Genomic DNA, 11,609 nt, shown 5'->3' with positions numbered 1-11,609 from the left:
GGATGGTTGTGAGCCACCATGTGGTTGCTGGGATTTGAACTCTGGACCTTTGGAAGAGCAGTCGGGTGCCCTTACCCACTGAGCCATCTCACCAGCCCCCAGGTCCCTTCTTAATAACAAGGCAGGCTTAGTCTTATTAAAAGGAACAGAGCTTTTTTTTTTTCTTACAAAAGTGGGTTTAATTCATTTATCATTAAAAGAGTAGAAGCTTTTTCTTTCTCTATGCAATAAAGATTGGAGCTCATTTTTCATCCAGAATGAGTGAGTTCTTTCTGCATGGGTGCTTGGTCTTTTGCTCCTCCATATACATATGTAAGTATGGATGTGTGTGTGAGTATGTATGTGAGAATGTATGCATGTGTGTGTGAGAGAGAGAGAATGTCATTGTGAGAGTGCATGCAAGTTGGGCCCAACTTCTTTGAATGGATATGTATAAGTGAGCATTATGAATCTGTATATTAACATGTGAGATTATGCATATTTGCTTATGTGAAAGTTTTTCCTTCTGCAAGTGTTATTCTCTTCTCCTGGTTCAAAAGAAGTTTACTGCTCCAAACTTCCCCCTAGCCAGACAAGCAAGAGGCATCTGGACAAAAGGGGAAAGGCTCTAGCAATTAATCCTTTACTTAATCTCCTGCTGTTTTAGGATGAGGTGCTAAGTGCCAGAGACTGCAGTTTCTGGCCTCAGAGGAACACAAAAGGCAGGTCAGCTACAACAGCATAGTAACTTAGACCTAGATAAGTAAACTTTTTATTATACAGCAACCCTAAATATCTCGTAAGACAAAGACTTACCCCAGAATTTCGTAAGATGCTCTTCCCCTCAGCTGCCTCAAGAAGAACCGAAAAAGAAAGAACTCTGGTCCCACCCCACCCCCACAGGATCTGGCCCCTGACAGGCAACTGCAAGAAAAATGTCTGAAATGGAACTAAAAAGAAAAGCCTTTGGGAGTGGCGCTGATATCAAACCAGGAACACCTCCAATTGGTGATCGAAGCACTCCTCCAACGTCTAGTCCATTCATGTCTATATCAACAAATCCAAACAGCCAGTCTAGCAAAATGACCAGCGTTGTGTATCAGAAACCGTTCCAGTCAGCCCCTGCCACGGTGAGAATGGCACAGCCGTTTCCTGCACAGTTAGCACCCAGAAGGAAGCTGTGGGAAGAGGACTCAGCCACAAGACATTTAGTCCTAGGTGTTGGCAAAGCAGAGAGCAGAGGTTCTTCAGTCCACACAGCGGTTTTTCTCTGAACAGCAACAGAGAAAACAGATAGGAGGCAAAGCCCAGAGAGTGGACAGTGATACAAGTAAACCTGAAACTCTGACCCTCCTGGTACCTGCCAGGAAAACGTAGAAGAAAAGCCACCCCCTGCACCCACCATAACCACCAACTTGTTAGAACTGGACCAATCAAACCTTAGGCGATCAAAACCAAAGAAACAAAATCTCATGAAGTTTGTGGTTTATTGGGAGCGGGTGATCAGGGGTAAAGTGATCTGTGACATTATCCTGTGAGACACACAAGGGGCATAGTGCATTTTACACTGACAGAGCTGCTACACCAATTACAATGAGGCTCCACGGGCTCGCACCTCCTGTGTCACATTTGCATCTTCAGTTGGTTTAGATACAAGTGTGCATACAGTATAGTCCTATGGAGCACGAAACAGCACAAGGAGGAGGAGAGCGATACCACAGAGTTGCTCAGCTGCACACTGGCTGGTCCCATTAATACAGCAGCTGTAGTTCTTCTGCTCCCTCGTGTTCTTTGGATGTGTCTATGGCTTTTCTAGGCTTGAAAGTAAAATGATGCTAACTGGTGCTGGATAGAGGAGCCTTATCTTTTATTATGGCAGCTTGCCATTTTTGTAAAATGGTGATTCTGCTGAACACAATAAAGTACAGTAGTAACCGATTGATCTCCCCTTCCTCCTGGATGAGTGAGCAGATGATTAAATATTGATGTCGGCTTCCTTGAATATACTCAGATGAGCAACATATACCTTCTGCTTCTATTTAAAATGATGCTGGGTTTGATTGTGGTCCAAAGTTTTGAAGCACCACTTGGCATCTCCTTCCTTGGAGGTCTCCCCATCTAAACATAACAGATTTGATAACGTGTTGGGAAGGTGAAGTCCAGCTTGTCTCCACTAAATCATCTTCATAGGAATCCAGTGGGTATACGGTTTTGATTTAGGGATATTTCATTCTTTTTAAAATAATGGTTTTTAGCTGACATTCACGGAGAGAATGAATTCTTAGAGTTGTGCTGCTAAGAGTGTGTTCCTTTACAGAGCAGTGTCACACCATCCTTTGGGCCCACTGCTGGAACAGTAGAGTCAAGTCTCAAATCCTCTGTACCCTCTAGTATTATAGATGTAGGACAGTACCGTATCATACCTCTGTGACTGTAAACGAGCCTGCACCTGCTTTATGATACGTATTCATAACTGTGCTTTATCAGAGCTGTTTTTAATGATGTTGCTCAGAATGTTTTCTTTCCTGATGACTGAGAAGCTAATTTAAAAAAAAAAAAAAAGTGGTGCCAGGCACCACAAGAATAACAGAACTGTGCTGTTTTCTACAGTTTTGTTGTTTTTTTTTTTTTAATAGAGTGTGCTTAATGTCTCTACAATTTTGTTCAAATGACTGCAGAACCTGGAAAAGTTGTTGCTGCTATATTGATGGTCTTTTTATACATAGTGCTATTACTGGTCTATATATGTATGTATGTATGTATGTATGTATAAATTTTTATATATATGTAATTTGTATATAATTTAACTTTGGAAAAAAGTTTCTCAGTTTACTGTGTTGAGTTGGCATTGTAAAGAAATTAATAGCCATATTGGTCTCAAAATGTTGAACTTAATTTTTTTCCATTTGTACAAGGTTAACACAATGTATTAAATATGTAAGGTTTTATCTATGTGAGTTTGGTTACAAAAACTAATAAAGTATTTTCTAAATAATGAAAAAAATTTTGTGTGAATTGTAGTAATCAAAGTGCACACGTATGGGAAGAACCTAGTGGGAAGACATTAGTGCCAACAGTGTATGGAAGAATAATAATGATAATGATAATAAATAGGGGCAACCAACATTGATTTTAAGTTTTTATAGCTAACACAGATTATTTGTTCAACTTGTTCCTGGTCCACAGTTGCTGGCTTGTTTCCTGGCTGATTCTGATTTAGTTACAGGGTTATTGTGTTCCAGGACTGATTTATAGATGAGAAACTAAGGTTTGGCTTTGGTTTTTTTTTTTTTCTTTTCTTTTTGCTTTCTTTTTTATTTTTTTTTGTTTTGTTTTGTTTTGTTTTAGCTTAATTTAATATCCTAGTTTCTGTTACAGCAGCCACAACAAATTCAGGAGTAAACACACTGCACCTTCTAGTGAGGAGGGCTTCCGACCTCTACACTGTCCAACCTAGACCTTCAGCAGGTTCCCCAAACCTGCTACCATAGCCAGGAAGGGCTGGCAGCTAACACACAGGAAGCTGGCTGATTAGTTGTAAAAATGTGAGAAAGCCATCAGGGTAGTTTGCCCACTTTTTACTCCACAAATACACCGCAGTAAGGCTTGGCGTTCTCATACTGCCTCATAGAGATTTCGCACAGAACCAAGAATATGCTCATTCTGTTTCCCCCACTTTCTGCTTCTCTTCCTTTGTTCCTTCCTTAGTTTCTCTGTACACCTAATGACTCCGTTACTATGAACAGCAAAATATTTATCATAATACTTAATGACTCAATTATTTACCATTCCTTACAGTTTCTGTAGGTTAGAGATTCAGACAGGGTCAATGAGGATGATTCATCTCTGCTCTGCAATGTCTGGGGGCCTCAGAACTCATGAAAAGCAGAGTGGGGTAATCTGAGCCCCACTTACTCTATTGCCTTGTTGTAGGCACTATCACCTAGAGGGACCTACATTGCAATTTCAGCTAGGTTGTTAGTGTTGTTTCTTCACATTGACCCCAATTTTGCCACAGCATTGAGTCCAAGGAAAGAGAGATGAAACACAGAGACAGAGTTTGCGGAACACTTAAAAATCATCTTTCAGCCGGGCGTGGTGGCGCATGCCTTTAATCCCAGCACTTGGGAGGCAGAGGCAGGCGGATTTCTGAGTTCGAGGCCAGCCTGGTCTACAGAGTGAGTTCCAGGACAGCCAGGACTACACAGAGAAACCCTGTCTCGAAAAACCAAAAAAAAATCATCTTTCTATGGTTTTCTGTGGGATTTTTTTTCTCCTGTGGTCTTTTTGTTCCCAGAAATAATGGCTCTGAGATTTCTTATATATGGATAAATGCCTAGGCCAAAAACCTTGGCTCTGTTCCCCAACAAGCTCATATCTCAATAATTCAATTTATTATGTTCTAAGCATACCACATGTTTCATGCATCTGTCTCCTAAGTCTGAGTTGAATCTCCCGTGACTGACTTGACTTTTTCGAATCTTTCTCTCCCTCTCTCTCCCTTTCACTCCCTCTTCATCCCCTCCCCCTCCCCCTCCCTCTCCCTCTCCCTCTTTGCAGAACTCCCACCTCCTATTTCCAGCCTCAGCTCATTGGCCATAGACTCTTTAAATTGACAGGTATGTATAGATTCTCTCTACAACAGAAACAGCAGGGAGTTGCATATACAAATTCACAGAAGCTGTGACAACATGCACAAGACCTGTAGAAACTCAGGCCAGATAAAATTCCAACATAAAAAGGGATAGCAAGCTGAAATTCCCATCCTTGACTGAGGAGTTTTGGCATTTAATATCTGCTGGAAGTGAGAGAGTCTTTTATTTTTAAGAGTGCAGCCTCTATTGAGTTGATTACTCTGCAGTGAAGGCAACACATCTGTGAGTATATGGGCAGTACAAACTCTATTTGGTATAAAAACTCAAAAAAAAAGAAAAGAAAATGGATAGAAAGTTAAGTTGAGTGAGAAGGGGAGGGGTGGTTGAATCTAGAAGCAATATGGGAAGTAGATACATACGATCAAAATACACTGTGTGACATTCTCAACCAACTAATAAAACAAAGCAAGCTTCTGTCGTGATTGTACTCTGTTGCCTCATTACACTTCTGTGTAATTTATTGACTTAGCTGGAATTTATATTACTTGTAGTAGATTTTATCCTACTTGAAGTCAGTGACCCTACCTAAGGTTAAGAAGAGATATATGGTTCCTTGTAAGTCAACTCTGGCACTCCACAGCCATAAAAGCCATCCATCCCCTTTGCATGCCACAGCTATAAAGCACAATATTGCATCGCTGTTTATTACTAAAGACATCAATGAGGTTTGCTCAGATTTAATGGAAGAAAACAGAGACCTCAATGACAGAAGTATGTGCGTGGGATAGGCTATGGACCAATTTAGCTGTGTTTAGAAACTTCTTCTACAGTTTCAATGAAATTCCAACACCTAAGAGTTGCCTTGAACCCTCTGTGGATAGGGGCTTAGACTAAGGTAACATAGTGTCTCTGCACTCTGGATTGTGCTGCATACTTTAATTCCATAGGTGGAAAGCTTGCTGCTTGTGCAAGGCCATCCTGGTTTTCAGGAATTGAAATTATATGATATATATATAACAGGTTTTTAAGGTTCTTATTTCTTACCGGTAAAGTTGTCACTATCTTTTTCATATGCAAATATTACTTGGAGTCCTTGTTAATGTGCAAATTTCTAGTTTCCAGTGCACTAGGTTTGGGGATTTATGTATCTAACTAGAGCTACAGTGCTGCTAATCTTGTAGAGGTGGAAATCACTGTGAAAATCACTGCTAGGCCTCTGGAGGCTCTGAGGCAGCCCAGTAAGGCCACACTGGAAATGATGGTTGGTGCCTGTTGCTGACATCATCTCAGCGCCTGGGCTTAGAGAGGGGAGTGGATCGGTCAGGAGTGCTGAGTTCCATAGTAGTGACCCCTACTAGGCTCTGACTGGCCTACACCATATACCTTAAATGACAGTATAGATAATCTACAAAGTCTTAGACTAAATGGATGCTTCCCTCTGAATATCTCCAAAATGTTATTCCTTTCAACTTCCTGCTTTTTGCTGTCTTTAGAAACATTTAGTATCAGAATGCTTTACCTGAATGGCTTCTTTCATCACTGACTTCAACCACTACTTACCTGACCCTATGAGAACATGGTCAAGAGTCAGGCTGAAAGGTCTTCAGTGCTGAGTTCCATCAATAGACCAGGCAACTGTATGATGACTTCCACGCCCATATAAGATTTCAAATATAAGATTTTAAAATTGTTTTATCAGGAATATAGTAAGAGTTTGTTGTTGTTTTATGGATGAGGAGAATGCCTGAAAAGCAGAACAATCTCTTTTGTTGTTGTTGTTGTACAATAATTTATTGAGATCCCTCCCTCCCAGCCTCTCCAATTCCGAGGTCACTTTCTCAGCTTATAGATTTTGTTTGCAAGTTCCAAGAAGATGGATGGGGGCAGGGACACAGAGCACTGCTCTATGAGACTCTTGAGGTGGTTTTTACTGTCTTCCTAGTACTTGAAGAACACAGACTGCAGATCCAGTGCCTCGTACAGTGCTTTCACCTGAGCCACTTTTTCTGGGTCCTTTTGCCCATAATTCTCCTCTAAGATCTGGCACTGTTGAGGAGTGGCTCACAGCAGACACTGAACTACCAGCCAGATACATTTATTGTCTTGGATGTCAGTGCCGACCTTTCCAGTCACACTGGGGTCTCCAAAGAGATCAAGGTAGTCGTCCTGGACCTGAAAGAACTAGCCCATCTCCAGCAGGATCTTCAGGGCTTTGGCGTGTTCCTTCTCCCCATCAATGCCTGCCATGTACATGACAGCCACGATAGGCAGGTAGAAAGGGTGGAAAGTGGTCTTGTACTTGACAATAGATTTGTACCTCTTTGCAGTGTATCTACCAAGATTCACATGGCCCTGGGGTGCTGTCATGAGGTCTAGAGTCTGCCCGATCTCAGTCTGATAGGAACTCTGCAGAAAGAGCTTCAGCAGGTTCAGGTAGTAGGACTGCTCCCTGCAGTAGAACTTCAACAGGAGGTAGATGGAGGCTTCTAGAAGCAGAGTATCGTTTGATGGCATCCAAGCCTATGCCTGGCTTCTGATACCAGCAGATCTGCCCGCAGCGAGTGAGGGAAGAGTCCATGAGGTCATCTGACACGAGGAAGAAAGCCTAGAACAGTTTTACACACCAGCCCACAGTCAGGGCCCGCTGAAGACTCTCAGCATCCTGTTTCCTCAGTTCCACCAGATCCCGGAAGGCGTGTACCATGGTCAAACCCCGTTGTGCTTGCCTCCTACGGTATTGCACGGTAGGACCTCCTTGAGTTGGGTAATAGCATCCCCTGTCTCTCGGTGTCCCAGCTCCTCCTCAGTCAGCACTTTCACGATCTGGGAGAAGTGCTGGGTGAAATTCTGCTTTTCTTGGTTATAAACATCCAATTTCCGGTTCCCATTCATTCGGACAGAGCGCACGCCTTTAATCCCAGCACTTGGGAGGCAGAGACAGGCAGATTTCTGAGTTCAAGGCCAGCCTGGTCTACAAAGTGAGTTCCAGGACAGCCAGGGCTATACAGAGAAACCCTGTCTCAAAAAACAAAGAACAAAATAAAATAAAATAAAATAAATGCTCTGTTCTTCAACGCAGATTCTCCCGGGCCAGAACAATCTCTTTAGTGGAGGCTAATATTGCACTAAATTCATTAATATCACAAATAAATGGATTTAAACGTCCATTATGTATAACGTAATTTTCTATTTGTCTATTTTACAATATTTAATTCTAGAAGAAACATATAATACTCGGATTTTTTTCCTTTTCTTCTGATTTTGCCATTTTTATTTATTAGCTATTTTCTGGCTTTTATTTATTTGGTTTCTGTCGGGAATCTTAATTTTTTACAGGTTTAAACGTCTGGATCCATTTCTGAATCAATGAATAAGAGCTGTATTTGAGAAAGCAATAAAAATTTAAAATGTAGCTTATATTTATTTATATAAAATTCTTCTATTGTTATCCTAAATAACCTTTTAGAATATATTTACTATACATTGATGGATATGTTTGTCCAAGTCTCTGTATTTGAATGACACTGGGGCAAGTGTCTTGTGAGTCCATGAGAGTATTCTGGATTCATTAGAACTAGAGTTACAGTTATAAATTATAACTTATAACTTGCCTGGTATGGGTTCTGGCAACTCAACTTAGACCTAATTTAAAAGCACCAAGTGCTACTAACTAATGAGAACTCTTTCTACCCTCCTGCACTCTTATTGATATTTCTCTTATGTCTGTAAAATTGAGGGTCATGAACTTAGTTATGCTAATTGTCTTATTAAGTTAGGAGTGTTAATCTTTTTCCTTTTATTCAGAACTTTTTCTATGGGGAGCTTTACAGAGCATAATGTAAAATTGTCTAATTTTAAGCTTATTTGAGTAGTATTGTATAACATATGAGATATCAAATATACTACATAATTATATTACATATAAGCATATATGTTTATATAATTGTCTCATTTTAGGTCTATAAGATTCACATTGTATAACATATTATAGATAGTATTACTATATTATATATCATTATACACATGATATATATCACATAAAATATATATGATTATATGTGATGTAATCATATTATAGTAATAATACGGCATAAATTATGTTATATTTCATAGAGAGCCCTAACATTTTTTAGTGAATTTTATTCATATCTCATAAATACTTGTAGTGTTGTTTTGTATTGTGAAAAATTCAATAGTTTGTGGAGCTGACTTTGTTTTAGTTCAAGGAAATAGTGTATTCAGTGTACCATGCACTGGTGTGGTTCATTTTTTAAACTGTTAATTACATCTTCCCGTCAAATTTAAACTTTACACATCTAAATAGCAAGGTAAGTACTTATGTACCCTCTTTCACTGAATGCCAAGGAAGGCATAACTGCAATTCTATGGTTAGTGAAGAATATGGAAGATCACTGGTGGGATTCCACTACGCAGAGAAGGGAAGCCATATCTTTTGTAAGAACAATGTAAATGGCGGGCGTGGTGGCGCACGCCTTTAATCCCAGCACTTGGGAGGCAGAGACAAGCGGATTTCTGAGTTCGAGGCCAGCCTAGTCTATAAAGTGAGTTCCAGGACAGCCAGGGCTACACAGAGAAACCCTGTCTCAAAAAACCAAAAAAAAAAAAGAGAAAAAGAAAAAGAAAAAGAAAAAAAGTAAATGGAAGAAAACATGGTACAAAGGCATACTAAGTAAGAATCAAATAAAAGGAATTGGTAACTCAGCATGCTTCATAAATTCCACAGATTACATATCGCTTACAGAAGTTGTACTCAGTGTCAACCTCACAGAATACATGCACTCGTGATGAGTACACCTGACAATGAGGTATTCAAAACACCATTGTATTACTTCTGAAGGCATATCTAAACTCCACTGACACACAACAGTACATGAAATTGCTTGAAGAACTCTGAGTTTCTTGTTTCAGTATAGTAGAACATATACTCTTAAGTAGAATGGGATTTTTAAGAACACAGTAAAAACTATAGTATTTTCCCAATATGTAGCAGTTGGCTGTAATGAAGATTGTCACAGAGATGTGCTGTAACACCAGTGGAGACTGATTTCTGAGAGGCAATGTCCCTAGAGATTTCATCTCAGGGTTACTTCCTGCAGCTGATATACCTTTCATGTGACTATTATATAGCCTCAGGATGCCTGGGCATTAGCCTACCCTATTAAGCAAATTTCCTGTAGATCAACATAAAGATAAAATTTTATGAATTACTACTGTTTGGAAGAAACAATGATTTTATAGGATGCCTAATTTGACTCAAATAATTTTAGGAACAAAATTTTAAGAGATGGTTTTAGTTGTTTTGATATAAAGATATAGTAAAATTAGAATCAAGAATAGAATGTTGCCCCCTCCTCATAAAATGGTAAAGACTGCATAATAAGGAATACAGTGAGCTTTCCAAATTACACGAAAATAAGAAATAGGCTTGGGACAAATTTGGGATCAAGGAAAAACATTCATTCTAGGTCAGATCCAAGGATGAAGCCACCGATGTGCGCTGTAATAAAGTAAGACCATGTAAAAACTGTTGCTTTGAATTTATTTATACTGAGCATACAGAATGAAACATTGCTTTGAACTTGTTATTGATACCCGTCTGTACATTTTATTTATGAGGTAATTCTCTCTTATGTAGAGAATTTTTGTCTAAAAGTTATAAAAGGCTTATAGCAATAAAGAAAGGCAGTATAGGCAAAAAAAAAAAAAAAAAAAAAAGTCACTGCTGTAGAATATACTTATAAAGTCGTTATTCAAGCATTCAAATTAGAATGATCAATAAACCTTATGAATTATGAATGAATCGTTAACTTGATATGCCTGAAATTCAAGCCTACCCATAACCTTTTTGTCTTAGGTCTCAGTTATGTGTCTAGCCTACGGAATTGTTTTCTTGAGTTGTGGGTTTGGGCCAGGCTGGTACTTTCAGATCCTCTGCAGTTACTCTTGCTGCCACTAGATGGAGCGCTTGATCCTTTTGCTCCCATCACTCAAGAGACTATGTCCTTTGACTCTTAGGTGACTTTAGTAAGAATTGATTCTGCTACACTAGAATTACCCAAAGTTGTTTTTGTTCTGGTGTTAACTAGACTTATCTTGTTCATTTCAACACAACTGCAATTTCAAAAAATATTTTAGTTAGAATATTATAAATGCAAGTTTTATTTCTATGTCTTTTTATGTGTTGGATATAAGCTGAGGATTGATACCCACTCCTTAGGATTGATACCTACTCCTTAAAGCAGTAGTCATGCACACAAGGTGATGCTGTACACTGAAAGAGGTTAAGTGCAGTACCATGAATAAAATGTAACAATATCTAATTAAAGTGTTTTTGATGACTTGTTAGGATAAAATAGAGGTATTTCCACTGTTCTTCAAGATTTGAGGCATTCTTCAAAGATGATCATATGTTGTGAGCCTTCAACATACAGTTCATTTGTACACCAGCCCTCTGCTCAGTGCAAGGAGGGCAGATGTATGCCATTATGTACAGTTTTAAGGAAAAATATTTTTATTTGACTTTTTAAATAGCTTCTATTTGTGACAAATAGGTGGAAGCTTAATCTCTTCTTATTTTAAGAATATTTGGCTTAATCCTGGTCTCAAATCTCTCTTCATTTACACAAATCTCTGTACACTTTAAGATTTTATTTGCGATTTATTTTTCTTTGTTTTTAGTGTATTTTTCCTATGTTAAATTAATTTATTGAAACACATTGTTCATACCTTAATGTCCTAATTGGAGCCAATGCAGTATGATGGAGAAGTTATCCTGAACATTAGTGTATCTTCTGGAATAGATTAATTATCACTGTTTTTGTAATTGTCAAATATATACAAAGCTGACATTTAATGTTCATATAGGATTTTATTGCTTGGCCGGGAGTGGTGGCGCACGCCTTTAATCCCAGCACTTGGGAGGCAGAGGCAGGAAGATTTCTGAGTTCGAGGCCAGCCTGGTCTACAAAGTGAGTTCCAGGACAGCCAGGGCTATACAGAGAAACCCTGTCTTGG

The 11,609-nt window shown here is 39.1% G+C and overlaps 1 protein-coding gene and 1 pseudogene across 1 annotated transcript in view; one reads left to right on the top strand and one right to left on the bottom strand.

Annotated features, from left to right (window-relative positions):
* Positions 1–10,336, top strand: part of LOC110283934 (protein PRRC2C-like) — a 21,749-nt gene extending 11,413 nt beyond the window's left edge. Inside the window, 4 exon segments of the mRNA XM_021149483.1 lie at positions 900–1,150; positions 1,203–1,321; positions 1,324–1,341; positions 10,287–10,336. Coding sequence (XP_021005142.1) covers positions 900–1,150; positions 1,203–1,321; positions 1,324–1,341; positions 10,287–10,336 — 438 coding nt within the window.
* On the bottom strand, positions 6,405–7,469 carry LOC110284341 (annotated as a pseudogene).
* Positions 10,337–11,609: the final 1,273 nt, after the last annotated feature.

This window comes from Mus caroli, chromosome 17 (genome assembly GCF_900094665.2).
Source record: "Mus caroli chromosome 17, CAROLI_EIJ_v1.1, whole genome shotgun sequence".
NCBI classification, from domain to species: domain Eukaryota; kingdom Metazoa; phylum Chordata; class Mammalia; order Rodentia; family Muridae; genus Mus; species Mus caroli.
Note: the sequence above shows the minus strand (reverse complement) of the source record. Positions and strands in the feature narration are given on the sequence as shown.